This window comes from Protobothrops mucrosquamatus, unplaced genomic scaffold (assembly GCF_001527695.2).
Source record: "Protobothrops mucrosquamatus isolate PMUCROS unplaced genomic scaffold, P.Mucros_1.0 scaffold279, whole genome shotgun sequence".
Lineage (NCBI taxonomy): Eukaryota > Metazoa > Chordata > Lepidosauria > Squamata > Viperidae > Protobothrops > Protobothrops mucrosquamatus.
The window spans coordinates 446,371-466,055 of record NW_015386623.1 but is presented as its reverse complement, the minus strand read 5'-3'; the positions used below and the strand labels follow the sequence as shown (position 1 = coordinate 466,055).

Sequence of the window (19,685 nt, the reverse complement as noted above, 5' to 3'; positions counted from 1 at the left end):
GTCAAAAGCGAAGTTTTGTGCCAAGGAAAGTAAGTTTTCATAAAAATCTGCATATTTGATGAACACAGGAAGATAGGTTATGTCCTGCAAATCTTTAACAGACTGTAGAAATCCTTTATCTATCCAAACCGGTGTTATGTTTCTCCGCATGTGCTTATGTGCAGGTCTGCAAATCTAATTTGCCACAGCAACTACTACCAGAAGAACAAGCTGGCACAATATGTGGCTGCCAAGGACCCTTCTGTGGCCTACTGGTTTTTTCAAAACCTTAACAAATCCACAGCTACCAAATAGTTGTTGTCAGGAAGAATCTTCTGCCATCACCTAGCTTTTTACAGCCACTTCCACCCTGCCAGCTCCAGCACTGCCTCCTTGTCACTAGCCACCAAACAGTGATCACTAAACCAGCTTTTCTTTCTCAGCCCATGATTATTTTTAAGGTCTTCATTTCAATTTAATGAACCTGGCTCTTTCTCCTCTGATCTGTGCAAACCTGTAGTAGAATCTGATCAAAGCAAAAGATCCTCTACAGATGCCATGTTAAAAATATAGAAAAATATTCAAAGCTTAAGAGAAAATTTTGAGTACAAATTCTCATTTGTTATATACTTACAATAATTTGATCATGCAAAAAGTGGCAAAGGAGATTTAATTAGAAATAGAACAAATGTGTATTTATAAACTTAGTAACAGAAGGAAAAAGATAGCTGCACAAAAGGGATTAACATTGTCAACATATTGGAGAAAAGATAAAAACAGAACTGTAATCAAGAAAACTACCAAATTATAAGCAAATATTAGGGCTGTACTGCACCTGTTGTTGCTCCTTAAACTGAAGGCACAATTTTGGGGTTGCTTGGGAGCTGCAGAGTATGGTCCTGAGATAAGCCACAATTGCTTTAAGGATTTGCTAACAGATGCTATGTAAGCACTCCCAGGCATCAAAAAGACTTTTTATAATCCAAAGTGCTATTTGTGGGAATAATTATTGTGAAATATTAAGCTACATTAATATCTTACATTAAGTTAAGGTATCCATTAAAGCAATCTGAATTGAATTGCCTAATCCCATTTTCCAATTCAAGGAAGTGGCTCCATGTTCTTACTCTGTGTGTGTGTGTGTGTGTGTGTGTGTGTGTGTGTGTGTGCGTATGTATGTGTGTACATAAAGCCCTGTTTGAGTCAAGCTCAACTGCTGATGACTTATTCATGCAAGTTTTTCCCCCCTGAACACAGGATATACTGTAAGTCTTTGCACTGCCTCCTTCTGGGATGATTCTCAACTTCTCAGGCTAGCCTATAGTCCTGATATTCCAATAATCTCTCATCTGAGCGTTAGCCAAGCTTGGCTTGCTTAGCTTCCAAGTTCACACAGTATCAGCCAGACGCTGCCCCCTGATAGAATTCAAGGAAGGCACCATAGCCTCATTTTTTTTATACAGAAATTTTAGACAGGTAGAAATAATAAAAAATAATAAAATCAATAATAAAATCCTTACCTTGGGCTTGTAACTTTCTTAAGAGTTTAGCATCTGTATTGTCAAGGAATTCAGTGCTACCAACATTTGGCGGCCGACCTTTGCGACGTCTCATTTTTGATTCCTCCTTACTACGTTGTCTATCAGGATTTGGTGGCCGGCCCCTACGACCTTCCATTGCTCTGATGCGGGGAAGGACTTCCTCTCCTTTCAGCAGACACCACTGCATCCCCTTGTAATTAATATATTTCACAGAAAGTAATTATAAACAAAATGGAAAACAAAATTGAAATATATATATATATATATATGCATCAAAGCATATGTCTATATCTGTAAGTATTAGCACTGCAAGCTTGGAGTGATTCAATTAGCAAATTAATGAAGTAATAGTAAATGGACTAGAATTTGTCCTTTCAGCAGAGAAAAGATTGAAGAATACCAAACTATGCACAGTCCACAGCTGTCTTGGTCTCTTTTCTTTCTATTTATTTCACAATAAAGAACTAAAACATGATTGCCCTTCCATATATACCCAAAGACAACATGTAGCTGTACTGAGGGGTGATAAGACTTTCTATTTCCTTTTAGAAACCAAACCTATAAACTGATGAAACTCCAGTGAATACAGAATCAAGAATTTCTTAAAATCTGGATCTTCCAAAATTCTGATAAACTGCTCTATTTGACAGCCATGTGGGTTCTGGTATACTGCCAGCAAAATGGAATTACCCAACATGCTGGCTAAATGTGATGAAAAGGAAAATATGAAGAATGACTTTTTTCTTGAAAAAGTGGTCACATAATTATGAAAAAAAATACTAAAAGAAGAGTTTGTTAATACAAATCTATAATTACTCCGACAGTTGCAAGTAAGTCCCAGTAGTAAGGTTGCTTAGGATTGTAGCCTTAGTGCTCAATTCCCTAAACTTGATGAGATTACTTTTAAATGTTATAAATATATTTGAGACTTGAGTACTTGCCAGAAAAAAGATGAGGCAGGAATCAATTGTAAATAAATAAATGATGCTAATATATCTAATTATGCACCTGATTTTTCTAAAAGCTGCTTGTGATTAGAATATTTATTGAGTTATCCATTGTAACTATTTTGTAATGCTCTATAGTTTTAAAACATTTTTTGACTTGCAGAAATGGGAGCTTGGCTTCATACCATTCATTTCAATTTTAGGAGTATCTTCCACTTAATTTGTCCAACAGGAGTCTTGTACTATGTTTACCTAATCAGATATTATACTGTAATCTAGTATCTTCTGAATTGTTTTTATCTTTGTTTCCTCAAGCCTAGTTATTAGGTTGGTCAATATGTAATCTTATTTGTAACACTTCAAACTACATGTCAAGACTCAAGTAATAAATGCTCTTCTAATTATCTCTGCACATGGAAATGCAGCATCCTGCTATATATGTATTGCTCAATTCAGAATTTGTGTGAATGGAAGTCTGGTCATGACATGTTCTTTGGCAGGTGAGAAGATTTTTGCACATACTCCCCAGATACTCTGAAAACTACTCCAGAAAGTTGGAAAGCAATAGAGCAAGGGAACCTCCTTTGGATCATAGTCCTTTACAAGAATGGAAAGATAACTCTGAATTCCAAGCTTTCAGTCTCTTTCAGTCTCTCTCTCTCCCTCCCTCCCTCTTTCTCTCTTTTAAAATAGACTACTGACTTATGGGACAATGAGCACAATCTGTTTTCTCATAAGAGTCTAACAAGAATTTAGATAACTTTGCTATACAAATTAGAAAGTTAACTATATTAGACTTGAATTCTAACCCCATCTGTATCAAATACACACAAATAATTCACCAAGATTTCTATAGGCGTAACAATGTGGATAGGAATGGGAAAGATTCTGTTTTCATAAAGATCTTTTACTGGATTAATATATGTGGGCCTGTTTATAAAATAATACCCAAATATTTCAATTAAAACACACATTTATCAACAGGTCTTAATAGCTCAGTATCAGAACACAAGCTCTACATAGAAAATGTAGAATCCCTGGATGCCACAGAGGGTTGGAAAGACTTCTGCCTGAAAACCTGGCACGCTTCTACCTCAGAAATCATGGCCTAGATAGATCAGTGATCTGACAATACTTTTCCCCCAAGTATTATTAAATAAGTTAGGGTGCCCTAAGATTGATTAAATTAATTATTGAATGAAACTTAAAAATAAGTACAGCTTGCATAAAACTGAAAGCAAATAATCAAGTGCTTACAGATGACAATGTGTTTTAAGAATGGCTTAGTTTGATTGGTATAAAGAAAACAGCCTTCCCCTATCCAGTGTTTATCAACCTTGACAATTTTAAGGCATGTGGACTTCAACTCCCAGAATTCCACAGCCAGCATTGCTGGCTGTGGAATTCTGGGAGTTGAAGTCCACATGCCTTAAAATTGTCAAGGTTGAGAAACACTGCGGGCCTATCCATTGTCTCTAATGCTTTGAACTACAACTCCTATTATATTCAGTTAGAATATGATCAGTGGCATGCTAAATTGGGATGATGAATATAATAACTGACTATATCAGAACAGAACCAGATAATAGAAGACATTGTAAAATTACAATAAATTTAGAGCTTACAGCAGTAAGACTCTTATAGACATATACAAAAACGCATTCAAAAAGCATTATTTATGCTAGCAAACATAATACCAAAGGTGCTATTCTGAATTTTCAAATTCATACTTGTTGTAAATTGTATTTATCTCAAGCACACATACTGCAATTTAAAAAAATCCTATCAGTGAACAGTTACTTACCTTATTTTCTCTGTAGCTTACATAAGCTCCAGACTATAACATAAAAATGCTTCTATCCTTCAAATTTCTTAAAGGTGTTTTGCTAACACCCAAAATGAGGCCAAAAGTGAATTCAAAACTAACATTCAGCACAATCAAATGGTTTATTTGGTTTCCTTAAATAGAAATTGTCTCAAATTGACTATATCAAATCAAAGACATACTATACCAAGAACTGGATAAAGGAAGTGACAGTTAGAAGTTCTATAACGGACAGTTAAGCCTGGCAAGAAATCTAAATTCTCTACAATTATTCCAGTGTTTAATATCAGCATAATAATGGCATTTCAATGGAGTTATATGGCTTTTTTCCAACAATGTAAATATTTCTACCAATAATAACTATGGCAAAAATCTGTGGTGGAGGCCTCAATGTTTATAATCAAAAAATAATTTTGCTCAATATCAATTCAATTTTCTAAAGAGGTAGAAATAATCAATAGGGGGAAACAGTTATAATTTCAGCAAAAATGGTAAAACAATTGGAAGTTGTGCTCTCCGTTTAATAAAGTTACTTTTATACTCTGGCATTTTGAGAAAGAACCAGTGTAGTACACGGTTTAGGAGTTATGTAAGAAATAATGGAAGGAAAGAATTAAAGGGGTACCATCTATACTAGGGCTTTTCAACCAGTGGTACGGGTACCACCTGTGGTACATTGGCACCTGGTAGGTGTTACGCGACCATCCTAGAAAAGTGGTAGCGGGGGAGGGGAATGAGCTGAACCGGTGGCAGCAACACACAAGCCTAAGTGAGAGATGGCTGGAGCTGCAGGGCTGTCAGGGCTCAGCGGAAGCACCAGGATCAGCGCTTCTTCGGGACTGTCAGGGCTCAGTGGAAGCATCAGGATCAGCGCCAGGCTCCAGCTGGAGCTCGACGCTGATCCTGGCGCTTCTGCTGAGCCCAGAAGAAGCGCGATCAGCAGGAATGTTGCAGCATCTCCAGGGTCTTGTGATTTACATTCAGATGCTTGGCAACTGATTCATATTTATGACGGTCACAGTGTCCCAGGGTCATGTGAAGTGACCAAAACCTGCTGCAACCACCCAGCAGACGGGGGGAATAAAAACTCCACCCCCGCTACCAATCCTCAACAGAAATGCTCACAAAAATGAAAACCTCGGACAGGGTGGGCAGGCAGGTGTCTTGCTTGGCTGTGGCTTGGGGGGCACTTTTTTCAGTGCCATTGTAATTTCGAACAGTCACTAAGCGAACTGTTGTAAGTCAAGGACTACCTGTACTTCATCACTTTTTTCCTTTTTTTTTTTTGGTCATCAACTTTTTGACATCTTGCTAGGCGACTGGTGATACTCGGATATTGCCATATCCTAAAAGTGGTACAATGGGTGAAAAGGTTGAAAAGCCCTGATCTATGCAACATAATATGCAAGTAAGAAATCCGAAAGAAACGGTCGTAAGGTCAAAATTGTATATATCAAACTGTCTTAATTGTCATTTATCATTACACCATTTCCATTTGTTATGGGTTTTTCCAGGTTACATTAAGAACTGTACTTCTGAGACAGGGTCTATAACTTCACTAAAGATTCTATCAATTGCTCACTATACCATAATGTACTTAATCTCTGAGAGAAATCCATTATACTAAGAACTTGATCATATTAATAGAATGGCTTTCTCCAATAATCCTGGGAATTATAGCTTGATAAAGATTCTGAAAATACTCCATCAAAAATCTATAATTCTCACAGGATTTGCTAATGGGAGGGAATAGCCATTAGAGTTTCATCTGTACAGTACTGCAAATATTTTTATTTTATTTCAATAAAAATAATCTAAAACCATTATCATTAAAAATAACTCAGGATCAAAACAATCCATTCTAGTCCTTTAAGAAGCAATGAAGTAATTATAGTTTTTTTCTTGTTTAATTGGAACATGCTTACATGTGTGCATGCACCTTGTTGCAAAAAAAATAAAAAAATAGAAATGGTTTCTTCAAAAATGAAAATAAAAGGGAAAAAGGAAGTTTAACTTGCCCTTTTCCCTGACTTTCCGATTTTGAAACTGCCAGAACTTTTCACAGGAATGAATACAAATCTTTTTTCTGTTTCGATCCATTATCTCTACTAATGACCTGCATTATTGACATCTTTTTACATGAATAAACTTTCATAGGGATAACCATAAGCAGTGTTTTTTTTGTAAAAAAAAAAAAAAAAAAAAAAGGTGCCGGAACTCACACGTCATACAATCTGTCTTGCCTACCCTACAAAGTTCCATCCAAAAAAGGTACCAGAACTCCGTTCTGAGCGTTCTATGACAAAAAAAAGCCCTGACCATAAGCCTCCATTTTTCTTCACCTACTGGATAAAACATTCAAGCAGAACCATTTTCTTATCTATGTGGCTCTACATGCTATGTTTTTTTCCCCATAAATACCCTCTTTTTGTAGGCTTGTAGATACATGCTGCAATAGCCATATAGAATAGTTCCAGAAGTTTTGGAAAGCATTTTTGGAGCATATGGCAAATATCTGCAAATATCTGATTTGTAGCTATTACACATACTGAGGAAGAAAAGATTGTACATTAAAATCAAAGAGGAGGAATGCTACTTATTAAATAGGAATATATCAGATAGCATATGATGTAATATGAAGAAGGATACTAAGGCAAGGAATATTAAGGATAAGCAAAGTTTTCTGGGTAAAAATCCAAAAAAAATCAGACATGAAATAAACCAAGAAAGAAATCACTTTGTAAATCCTTACAACTATGTATATTGATATATTTAAAAATAAATCTCATTGACCTCATTAGGAGTTGCTCCTACATAAACCTGTGCAGGATTAGACTGCATTTAGTTATCTATAACTGAGCATGGTGTATTATTGGTAAAATGATTTTAGAAAATAATCTCCACCATAGTGTCCCTGACTGCCTTTTCAACTTACTTGCCTATGCTTTGCCCAGTTTCTCATGCATGCAACAAACACATCTGTCTTTCATATTTGAATTAACATCACATAGGTTACTAAATAACTAAGAAAAGAATATCAGAGACACAAATGTTAACCATATATAATTGCCACTTGTCTAACACAGACACAAAGCTTTCACAAATGTTGAAAGGTATATACCAACACTGGTGTTATAATAGATGGAATAGTGGTGTCTATTAATGAAACCCAATAGTCTAAGGCTTCAGATGCCCTACATACACATTTTAAGTAGGATTTTTAAGGAGGCTTTCCTAACCCACTCACCCACCCACCTATATTTAGGACAGTGGAACATACTGAGCATTACAGACCAATAATATCGGATAATGGTATTGACTGCAATTTGAACAATACTAAATTGAGTTCAACAAGACACTGAATAGCTTAGCAAAGTCAAAACATGAAATTATAAAGGTTTTTCAGCACTTTCCTTGATCATGTACTCAGTTCACTCATCATCTCGACAATAAAATCACAAGTACTGCTCTAAGAATGAACAACTACCAATAGCAATACTCCCAAGTGTAGTGTGTATGTATATGTGTGTATGTGTATATGTGTGTGTGTGTATGTGTGTATATATAGACACACACGTATACATATGTATATATGTATATGTATATGTATATGTATATATATTTCACTTAGATTTATGATACTACTCCTCGGATCAAAGACTTTACTTTTTTAAAAAGCGGATACCTGCAATCCATCTCTGGCTTCATAGAAGTCACCCACTCCTATTTTTGCACTGAAGCTGAAATTGTCCCTTGAGATATCCATTATTCCATTTCTGCTGAGATACTGAAAAAATCACATATTTTTCCACTTCAGGTTTTAAGTCATCACAACCCAGCTTTGATGTATAGCTAATATTAGAGAATTCAAATGCTGTGCATATTCTAGCAGGGGACTATGACTTTACAGTAGGTGAATTCAGAGACAGGTTAAGGATCATTAGCATCCACATTGCAGGCCATTTTGTATCAAAGAACTTTACAGGAAGAAAAAAAAATTCATTTAAACACAAATGTGCATGCTAAATAAATACCCAAAGCATAATGTTTAAAATATACCTTTACAACTTCTGGGTACTGCCTTAACTTCTTTCCACATGGTGTATAATATGCTACTTCTCCCTGAAGGCGGCCACCAATGTTCCTTATTCTTGTTTCCCTTTGCCATCTGCAAATAATTATAGTTCTGTGTTAAGAGACAAACTAGGAAAGGAATTGTCTACATACTTATTTGGAAACTAGCTGTACCCGGCCACGCGTTGCTATGGCTCAGTCTGGTTAAATGGAAAAGAAAGAAAAGAGAAAGCGCATGTTTGTAATATGTTTAATTTCACAATGCTTGTGGGTATACAATATTTTTGTTGTTCCATTGTCTGTGCAGATATAGAGATTGTCTGGTTTGCCGACTCTAGAACACGCAACATATAATTGTCCATGTCTCTTCGTTAGGCACAGATCTAGATTTGGCGTGTTAAGATTTCTAACCGGGACTCGAAACAACTACCACTAAGCAAACGCCAATCGAATTGGGAATTGCAATCTCTTAAATTGAAATGGCATATCCGTTGGAATCATAGGAATGCGAGGAATGAGGACATCTTCACCTTTGAAAGGTCCTGTCAAGATTGTTGCTTCTATGACGTTGCTCATTAAAGCATGTTTTTATGCTTTAAAGAGCATGTTTTTACCTGTCACAGGCGTGACATCTATATAATAGTAGGTATACAAAAACACGCGCGTATTCGAATGCAACGTTGTGTCAAAATTTCAAAGCAATCAGTGAAGAACTTTCGGAGATTTAAGATTTTGAACAAACGAACATTTACATTTTTATTTATATAAGATAAGTTTTTTTAGAAGGTAGAAAATTTACTTCTTCATAAACATGGATGTGGTTGAGAAGAGATGGAACAACTCTTCTGAGTCAAAAATAACTGGTACTGGGCTAGAGGAAAGAAAAGTCATGAAGGTGTTGGAGTGGGACCGTGGAGACTCAAATTCAAGTACACCCTTAAGTTCAATGGATTACTTTGGGCCACAGGGTTGTTTCAAGGCAAAATGGGAGGAAAGGGTACTATGTGTAGTACCTTGAATGTCTAGAGGAATGGTGGAATATAAACCTAATAGTATAAATACATACATACATACACAAACAAACAAACAAACAAACAAACAAACAAATAAATAAATAAAGCAAACACAATTTTCATATTAAATAATGAAGGTCCTTTGAAATTTCCCAAGTCCTATTTGTAATTGATATTTTGACAAAATATCATATACAAAAAATTAAACCTATACTGAAAAACATGCATCAGAAATCTTAGCGGTAGGGTAAAACTAACTTTCAAGGTAAAGAAGGACTGGGTTTGATGATGATCTGATGATGAGCTGTGGTGATGCAGTGGTTAGAATGCAGTATTGCAGGCTGACTCTCCCCATAGCCTGGAATTTGGTACTGACCAGCTGAAGGTTGACTCAGCCTTCCATCTTTCCGAGCTCAGTAAAATGACGATGCAGATTGTTGGGGGCAATATGCTGACTCTATAAATGGCTTAGAGAGGGCTCTAAAGCACTGCAAAGCGATATATAAGTCTAAGTGCTATTGCGACTGCGCTTGGAATCTATATAGAAAGATGGGCTGTTACAAACTGATTATGAACCAAGATCTAATCTGAAATTCCCCATATGAAGCAAGAAGAAAACACGGTTTGGAGTACATTGACTGGAAGAAGTATGATGCAAAGACACTTAGCAATGCAAACTAGTTTAGGGTGTCTGAAAAACGGAAACGTAAAAAACTGAGGATGTTTTACTCTCCAGCAGCATTAATATATTTTGACAATCTGACTAGATTGGACTAGATGACTTTCAAGGTCCCTTCCAATTCTATTATTCTGTATTTTGATTGCCTGGACATATTTCAAATATGGCATATATGTTCAGAAAAATATAGAGAAAGAGTTCAATGTAGTTCTTGACCTATGACCAAAATTAGGACCAGAATTTCAGTCACTAAGCAATGTGTTCACTAAGCAAGTCATTGAGTGACTTGACCCAATTTTATGACCATTTTACTGCAGTTGTTAACTGAAACTCATGGTTGCTAAGTGAATCATGCAGTTGTTAAGCAAATATGGCTTCCTCTATTGACTTTGCTGGTTGCAAGCCAGCTGGGAAGGTTGCAAATTGTGATCATGTAACTGCAACATGATGCAACTGTTGCAAATATGAGCCTGTTTTCAAGCACCCAAATTGCAGTCGCATGACCGTGGGCATGGTACAATGGTCATACGTTCAAGAATAGGTTATAATTCACTTTTCAGCACTGTCATAACTTCAAACCATCACTAAACAAATGGCCGTAAGTTTACAAGGACTATCTGTATAAGAAACTTTAAGGTTTCCTATGAAATGCATTGTTCTTCAGTTACCTATGAGCAGATCTATTTCTCCACAACACATCCAAAACATTATTCTATGTTTTGGATTTAGTTTAATAAAGAACCTCAGAGGTTATTACCTATTAAAACTTTATGTTCTCTCTACGAGGCAGAGTAAAGGAGAATATGAATGGAAGAGGTAGTTTCTCAGGCCTCCATCTCCCTTCAAACGGACCCCTAGCAGTTTTAAATCATTTCCTTCTATTCTGATTTCCAAAAGTGAATGTAGCCTTGGATAACTAGCAAACTGATACTGAGAGGAGAGAGATCCAAGGTTCAAATGAAGCTAAATAATGTCTCACCCATACATTCTCTTCCACAAGTGCCTCCTGTTTAATATTAGATTGTAAATATGAGCCAAATATGAGTATTCTGTCTTCAGGATTGATAATCATAACACTACATTTTCAAGATAAAAAAATCTAACAAGATATAGCATAAATCAATATTTTATTCCTCTTCCATCAAGCCTAAACTCAGAGCGACATCTTAAAATCATTCCCTATCAGAACGGTAAAAGCACACAACAAATAAAGTCTGCAAAGATTTATTTTCAAATTTATTGTACATACCCATACTCCAGAGGAATGCGCAATTCTCTTTCATCTGTCACTCGTCGCCTTTTTGAAGACCCTTAAATAGAATTCAAAATGTCAATTTATAATGAAACATGCAGAAATTAAAAGTAGTTGACAAACAGAAATTAGAAGCTGATCATTTTCATTTGCGAGCATTTCTCATATCCTATAAAATCAATAGGAGTACAAATTTACTGATTTACTGATTACAATATTAAACCATATAATTCAGCTGAATGGAAGAGAGGGACATTATCTCCCAATAATGTGTCAATCCATGAGAACTCCAGAACTAACTCAAATTTGCACTGCTGCTGTATCATGAAGTAATGTATTCAATTTACTTTCACGAAAAATGAATATTTCAAAGGCCTAGTCCTCAGGCTTTTAACAACTTTTTTTCTGCTTCTGATAGATCTCTACGCCAATTTTTCACTCCTAGCAGTAGGCATTGTCAATTAATTGCTAAATTGGATACTCACTAGAAAAAATATGGTGCAAAATTATTTAAATATGTTTTTGCAAGCAGATATGGCCTAAGTTCTCATTTTAATGACAGAATGCCAGCTTTGCATGCCAAAGGTCCCTGGCTCAATTTCCTGCATGTCTAAGTATGGCTGGGAGAAAACGATTTCTGAAATCATGGAAAGCTGTACATAAATCTTAGCCAAAATGATCGGTAATCTAACTTGGTATGACAGATTCCTTTGTGAGGTCCACCAATTTGGATGGCTTTAAAAGAGGATTAGACAATTCCTGGAGAATAAGGTTATAAATGGATACTAGTACTAGATTATCCCCATTAGTAAAAACTTTAAGCCTGTTAACTCTAAGTCGCTGGGAATTACTGATTGTGGGCTTCCTAGAATCATCTTCTAATCAACCACAGAATACTAAGTTAAATACACATTTGTTCTAATCTTTTTCTTATTTGCCACAATTCATGCAATTCATATTGAGTCTGGCAGGCTCTCCATTTTATTTTTTACCTAAAAATAAACCAACAATTTTACCCACCTTAAAAAAAAATCTTCTCCTTTGCAAAATTATAGAAGTAGCACTACTAGTTGAAAGATTTATACAGCATGCAGTAATATTATTCTATGCTGAAAGAGTTATTTGCTGACAAATGGTAAGGAATGGGATTAGAAGTAGTCCTTGACTTACAATAATTTGCTTAGCAACTGTTTAAAGTTACAACGGCACTAAAAATTATGACTTATATCCAGTCCCATCCTTACAACTGTCACAGCATCCCCATGGTCACATGATCAAAATTCAGGTGCTTGACAACCAGCATATATTTACTACAGTTGCAGTGCCTGGGTCACATGATTGCAATTTGCAACCTTCCCAGTCAGTGGGGGAAGCTGGATTTGCTCAACTGCATGATTCACATAACAATTGCAGTGATTCACTTAACAATCATAGCAAAAAAGGTCGTAAAATTAAAGACAATTCATTTAGCAACTGCTTTGTTAAGCTATAAAAATCCTGGTCACAGTTGTAAACTACCTGTACATATAGTTGAAACCTGGATATAAGAGAAATATCTGGGCATTTAGCTAGCTAGAAGGCAGGATGAAACTTCCATTAAGTTTTTAAATCTTATTAAAAATGAAAACTATAATTTTTAATACCTATAAATGGAAACAGCAGACTTGTATTTTTATCAGATTAGGAACAAGGTTCCTTGGCAGTATGAACAGCTGAACACAACTGTTTTCAACATTACATATCCCTAGGTCTTGTTGAAACCAGTAACATATAAACAGACATAAAGATATGTTTTATAATCTATTACGCACCTATTTTATCCTGAGTCAATAGAATTTACATATTTTTGATATATCTCATCTATGAGTCTTATAAATTTTGGAAAAAATATGATTCTGCATAGATTATGTATAATATACAACTAACTTAGTCTAATTCAGCTGATGGGTCTTCTTGACCAGGTTTTGTGATAAGAGCCAGGGTCCTTGGCAAATGTGTAAATTTCAGGCTCTAATACCCTTATGAAATACTCATTCTCTCTTCATCACCTTCTGGACTAGTAATACCAGGGGATAATTCTGCTGTTTTTCCTTGGAAGCCACAATTTATATAAGGCAGTTTTCAAGTGGAAATAATGTAGTGCACTCTTTGCTATTCAGTAAAGCCCTCCATATGTTAAAGCCTCCAGCATCCCAATCGGTCAGAATACTGAAAATTATATTCCAACAATATCGAGAAGACTACCAGTTTCCCAGAAAGAGCTGTTCCCCAACCCAGGCACATAGAAAAATCTTAAAGTCAAAAAATATTATAAAAAAAGCCAGATTTGAAAACTGATCAGGTACAATACATTTTTGACTTGAACCAAAGATCATACAATACTGTAGGTCTTTTAGAAATAATAAATAAATGCTATACCACAATGAGTGCCTGAAGCAAGTCCAGATGATGGTGTTCCTACAAATACCGGTGATGGGGACTCAGGGCATAATGCAGCTGGAGCAGAACTGGGTGTCTTTGCTACTTGGAGATTAAGTGGTGTCGAACAAGTGGCAAGACTACTAGAAGAGCTTTTAGTGGAAGAAGGGGTTTTGTTCAATTTAATTGTAGATTTTTCTCCCTCAGTATCAGATTCTGACTCATCTGGATCTTTATCATCTTCTTCCTCCTCATCATCAGACCCTTCAGTATCAGATCCTTCTGAATTACTATCAGATTCTTTGAGAAAATAGAGAGAACCATAAATTACTTAAAACAAATGAACCCTCATCCCAGCATTCACTAGAATATGGAGAGAAAAAATAAGTAAGCAGGACTCAAGAAATCCAAATATTATACTGCAGACAACAATTGTTGAGTCCACCCCCTGGCGGTACTAGATGAAGTAAGAGAAAAACCACCTCTGCACTGGGAACCCATAAACTTCCCTGATTTAATGTTGCACATCTACTGTTCATGCTCTCACAAGAAAAATGCAGCCCATGGATTATAGGTTGTGTCTATTAAATACTATCCCAAAAAAGCAGTCCAAAGCAGATGCTTTCTGGAGCCTTTCTTTTCATCACCAGAACTACTGATTGGCTACTCTTCACTTTGTAATTCATAAAGAGAGGATGCAGGTCTGCTTAAGTTTTAACAGTGTACAAAACCTCTTGTAGACACTGATACTAATTCTGAAGCTGAACTTGAACAGAACATCATAGTTCTCATCATTTTCAATTAAATTAAAATGCTGATTTCTAGCCTACATTTACTCAGAAGGTTGACAGTTTCTTCATATGAAGAACCATCCAGTAGCTACATGATTTAACAAGTATTTAAACCTTACCTCAGTAAGCATGTATCTAAAAGGTATTTAGGTATGCATTGATTATAACTATCATGCAAATAGGCAGCACAGCTTTTGTTGTGCCCACGTGTATATGTATGTGTGTATATGTATATTTTACACATGTAAACACACACACACACACACACATACACACACACACACACACACACAATCTCTTTCTGAATCCAACTAGCTCATTTCCAGGAATCTTTATAGAGACTTGTGCCTAAAATAGTTAAACTAGGCCATCACAGCTACTCCTCTCCTCTCCCTCCTTTAGCAAACCTTTATTCGAGAAACAAATCTCCCTACACTCAATGTTTCTTCCTCATTGTGTGACCAGATCAAATAGTTATCTCATAATTACTGTCACCCTCCTGCAAGAAAAAAAATTGGCAGTGGAATGTACAACCTGTGACACTCCAGATTTTGCTGCTCTGCAATTCTCAGTATCGCTAGGAAGTTTAGCCAACAGAGAAATATGTTGGGAGCTATAATTCAACAACATCTGAAGTGTTGCTGGCCTACTGTGATCTAAGAGCAATTGCAATAACAGCGTGGCAGCAGTCCCAACACTACTAGTTTAAATGAGTTAGGAATTATGCTGCATTAGAGTTGGTTCATCTCTATAGTTCTTATCTCAAATATCAGCATTTCATACAGAAACCATTATAGAACTAAAAGCCTCAGCATAAATTCAAGACACTTGCAGCACAGAAATGTGTGTTTTAGAAAGAGGCAAGCATGCATTTTACACAGGTTCTTTAAAGTAAATAAACCTGATTGACTATCATCAGAATCTTCATCTTCATCATCCTCGTCTTCATCATCATCATCATCCTCGTCATCTTCGTCGTCATCATTTGAATCTTCAGAATCTTTACTGCTTAGAACATCTGAATCTGTTCCTCTGAATTGTTCAACTAATGATTTTGCAGAAGAATGACTATGTTGTGTTTTTACTGCTGTTACTGTATTATTGCTGACTGCCTTTTCCTTTGCTGGGCCAGGTAATACAGGAGAGGTAGAAGACATAATAGGTGTCCGGTTGCTTGGTGTCTTTTTCCCACATGTGGTTAAATTGACCGGTGAGGAAAAGGTTACATTGCTGGAAGTAGATATGTTTTCGTTGACCTTGGGTTGAGATTTGGATTTGGTGGTAAGTGCTAGAGGAGCCTCTTGAATGACGCTCTGAATTACTCCATTAGGTTGATGATTACCTAAAAGTGCATTGGTCAAGAAAGGATTCGAATGGTTGTTTTCTAAAGAGGTGTGTTTTTGATGAGCTGGTGATGAACTGGTTGGCTTTGGACTTGATAATGCTGTGATAACCTTCTTCAGGTTCTTGGATGACTCGTGCTGTTTCTTGAATTGTGCTGGGAATGTTTGTTTGTACTGTTCCTGCAGAAACACAAAAATATAACAAATATCACCAAATACAATAGGAAATGTGTGGGTGGGTGAGTGTGCATATAAGATCTATCTATCTATCTATCTATCTATCTATCTATCTATCTATCTATCTATCTATCTATCTATCTATCTATCCATACATACATACATACATACATACATACATACATACATACATACATACATACATACATCTTTTCCATACTAGTTATATGGGAACAGGAGCAGGAGATGCACAGTTAATGAAGCATATATTGCTGAGTGTAGAAATGAAATGTTGAGCTAGATTTAGCTGATCTTGGAAAGCTGCTTTTAACATTCTGATAAACAAGCTGCAGAATCAAACAAATTGTCTTAAAGTTCACAAATAGGAAAAAATTGTTAATCAAAATTATATTATTTTAAAAAAAGTAAAAGTAAAGGTTTCCCCTTTCCAGTCATGTCCGATTCTAGGGGGCTGGGCGCATCTCCATTTCTTAACCAAGGGAGCCAACAGTGTCAGAAGTCATTTCTGTGATCATGTGCCAGCATGACTATACGACTATACACTTTTGCCTTCCCACCGAAATGGCGCCTATTTATCTACTTGCTTTTGCATATTTTCAAACTGTTAGATGGGCAGGAGCTGAAGCAAGTAACAGGAGCTCACCCCATCATGCGCTGCTTGGATCTTGAATCTGGGCTATCAGCTTTCCAGCTGACAAGCTCAGCATCTTTAGCTGCTGAGCCATCATACCCCCTAAATTATTACATAAGGCAAACCTGAAATGTTACATATTCAGGTTACTTTAGCAACAGAAAGTAGATGAATATATTCTCTGTAATTCTGTATGTATTCAAAATAAAATTAACAGACATTCTAACAGTTAACGGCTGGATAAGAAATCTACGTGCATCTACTTGCATTATTAAAGAGCCATGATAATATCCACTAAGATTTGGTACGGAAGAAGAGAAATTGGAATGCCTAATCCATTTACCTGAACAAATTGCACTACATACAAAGTGCTTAATGTGTGAGGGGAAAGACGATTTTGAAATAGTGTATAAATAAAATATAAATTTTTCAACAGATAGAAATAATGCAATGTTAGTTAATAATAAAGTACTGTTAATAAAGTACAGGTAGTCCTTGACTTATGACCATGATCGAGCCTGGAATTTCAGTCTTAAATTGTTGCAGTCATAAGTCAAGACACTACATGACTGGACTCAATCTTATGACTGTTTTTAGAATGGCCATAAAGTGAATCACTGAGGTCATGAAGTGAATGATATGGTTGTTAAGTGAACCATGTGGTTGTTAAGTGAATTCAGCATATCCAATAGGCATTTTTTGCCTTTATTTGCCAGAAGACAGAAAAAAATGTCGCAAAATCTGTGGAATGCTGCAACCATTGAAAATGCAAACTGGTGGCCAAGCGCCTGTAATGTGATCAAATGGAGGGGGGGGGGGTTATTGTGGCAGTTTTAACTTCAAGGATGGGGGTAAGCAGCTTTTTAAAAATCCATCAAGTTCAAAGGGTCATTAAGTCAAAGTTTACCTACATTCCAATCTAATCAATTGTAGTGTCTTTGCTATATTTCCCACTCAAGTTCTATACATTAATATTCACCATATACTTGTTCATCATCAGAACCTCCACTGTAAATCATCCAGGTTTTCACCCAAGAATGTGACATCATTTGCATACTGAATATATACAGTCACATCCCCAATCAAAATACTTCTAACTCACCACAAGTGTTCCTTATAACATCCTTATAACTACAGGTAGTCCTAGACTTACGACCACAATTGATTGCCCAGTTTCCATTGCTAAGTGAGACAGTCATTAAGTGCCCCATTTTACAACCTTTCTGAATTTGGCTCATATGACTATGGGTACACTGCAACGGTTGTAAATATGAAGAATGGTCATAAATCACTTTTTAAAGTGCTGTTGTAATTTCAAACAGTCACTAAATGTAAGCTTGTTAAGTTGAGGACTACCTATATATATATTAAAAAAACAACAACAAGAGGATATCTTACTCCCCAATCAGTATTGAACAATTCACGAAGCATTCCATCTATACCAGGGGTAAGCAACCTTGGCTCTTTTATGACTCGTGGACTTCAACTCCCAGAATTCCTGAGCGTTGAAGTCCACGTGTCATAAAAGAGCCAAGGTTGCTTACCCCTGATCTATACCTAAGCCCTAGACTTACGACAAGTCTCTTTGCGACCATTCAAAGTTACAAAGCTACTTATGACCTGGTTCCGAGGTTCCAATGGCCGGGGCCCCTTGGTCACATGATCATATGTGGGGCACTTGGCAATTATTCTGCATTTAGGGCCATTTACAGTGTCCCATAGTCACTTTACTGCCATTTATGACCTTTTTTGCCAGAAACCAGCATTTATTTCCAATTTCCAACAAATAGCACCCATGGCAAACAAAAAGGGTTCGCTTAATGACTGTGGTGTTTGCTTTACAACTGTGGTGTTCACTTTTTCGACCAAAAACTCATAAAATTGGAGTCAGTCTCATGATGACCCACTTTACAGCCATCAAGATTTCTGACCCGACTCAATTACAGTCATAAATCAAGAACTACCGATACATGCTTTATTCCTATTATATATTGCTTTTACAGCATTCAGCAGCCAACATTAAACTCCATATTGTCAAGTACTAGGGAAATCAGGAGATTCAGGCAGTTCAAATGAGAATAAAGATTTACTGCAACCTTAAGCTCTCAACAAGAATCTGAGCTACTAACGGTCAGAAAAAATTAGCAGGAGTTAAGAATAGAAAGGAATTCAAAGTGGGCTGGATTTAGATCTCTTGTGGGCATGCAGAGACTCCTAATTGATGATACATTTGACCCCCTCCCTTGGGCTCAACCTGGTCATCTCCTACACATATTCATGTAAGACATTTCAAAATTTCACCTATTCGTTTTATTGTACACTTTTTCTAAATCAACAAGAATAGAATAAACTTTCTGTTTTAATCTTACATTTCTCAATCAACAACTAGAAAGGAAAAAAAAAATCTAGTCTGCATGCTCTTTGCCCGGTATAAAGCCACACTGCAACTTTCCAAATGTTACTCAATGTCATCCCTCATGCCCCGTCAGTCAGAATTTTGCTGAGCACCATCTCATGCTCATTTAACAAACTAAATACCCTTTAGTTTTACATTCATTCTTGTTACTTCTACCTTTGCATATAGGGCATGAAAATAGCATTCTTCCAGTATTCATCTGGAGAGGCAGCCTTTTCATTGCACTCATTAAACAAACATAGCCTCTCCATAAAGGAAACCCTCAATATCAGGAGTGTCAAACTCACAACGTCATGTGACGTGTCGCGACGTAACACAACTTTTTTCCCATTGCCGGCAATGGGATGGGCGCGGTTTTGGCATGATGCATCCGGCCTGCGGGCCGGCAGTTTGACATCCCTGATCTATATTTTAACATTTCTCCTGTTAAAGGTAGTCCTTGCTTAGCAACCACAATTGAGCCTGATAACTCCATTGCTAAGTACCCTGGTCACTAAGCGAAATATCACATGACCACAATGAGCTTCCAACCTCACTTCCCTGTTAATCGTTAAGTGAATCATTTCAATTCTTAAGCA

General features: G+C 36.4%; 1 protein-coding gene across 1 annotated transcript in view; it reads right to left on the bottom strand.

The window, feature by feature from the left end:
- Positions 1-19,685, bottom strand: part of BAZ2B (bromodomain adjacent to zinc finger domain 2B) — a 128,548-nt gene that overhangs the window by 49,589 nt on the left and 59,274 nt on the right. Inside the window, exons 8-13 of the mRNA XM_029283922.1 lie at positions 15,421-16,042; positions 13,729-14,028; positions 11,308-11,368; positions 8,352-8,460; positions 7,978-8,079; positions 1,500-1,710 (exon numbers count right to left, since the gene is read on the bottom strand). Coding sequence (XP_029139755.1) covers positions 1,500-1,710; positions 7,978-8,079; positions 8,352-8,460; positions 11,308-11,368; positions 13,729-14,028; positions 15,421-16,042 — 1,405 coding nt within the window. The remainder of the gene's footprint in view (positions 1-1,499; positions 1,711-7,977; positions 8,080-8,351; positions 8,461-11,307; positions 11,369-13,728; positions 14,029-15,420; positions 16,043-19,685) is intronic.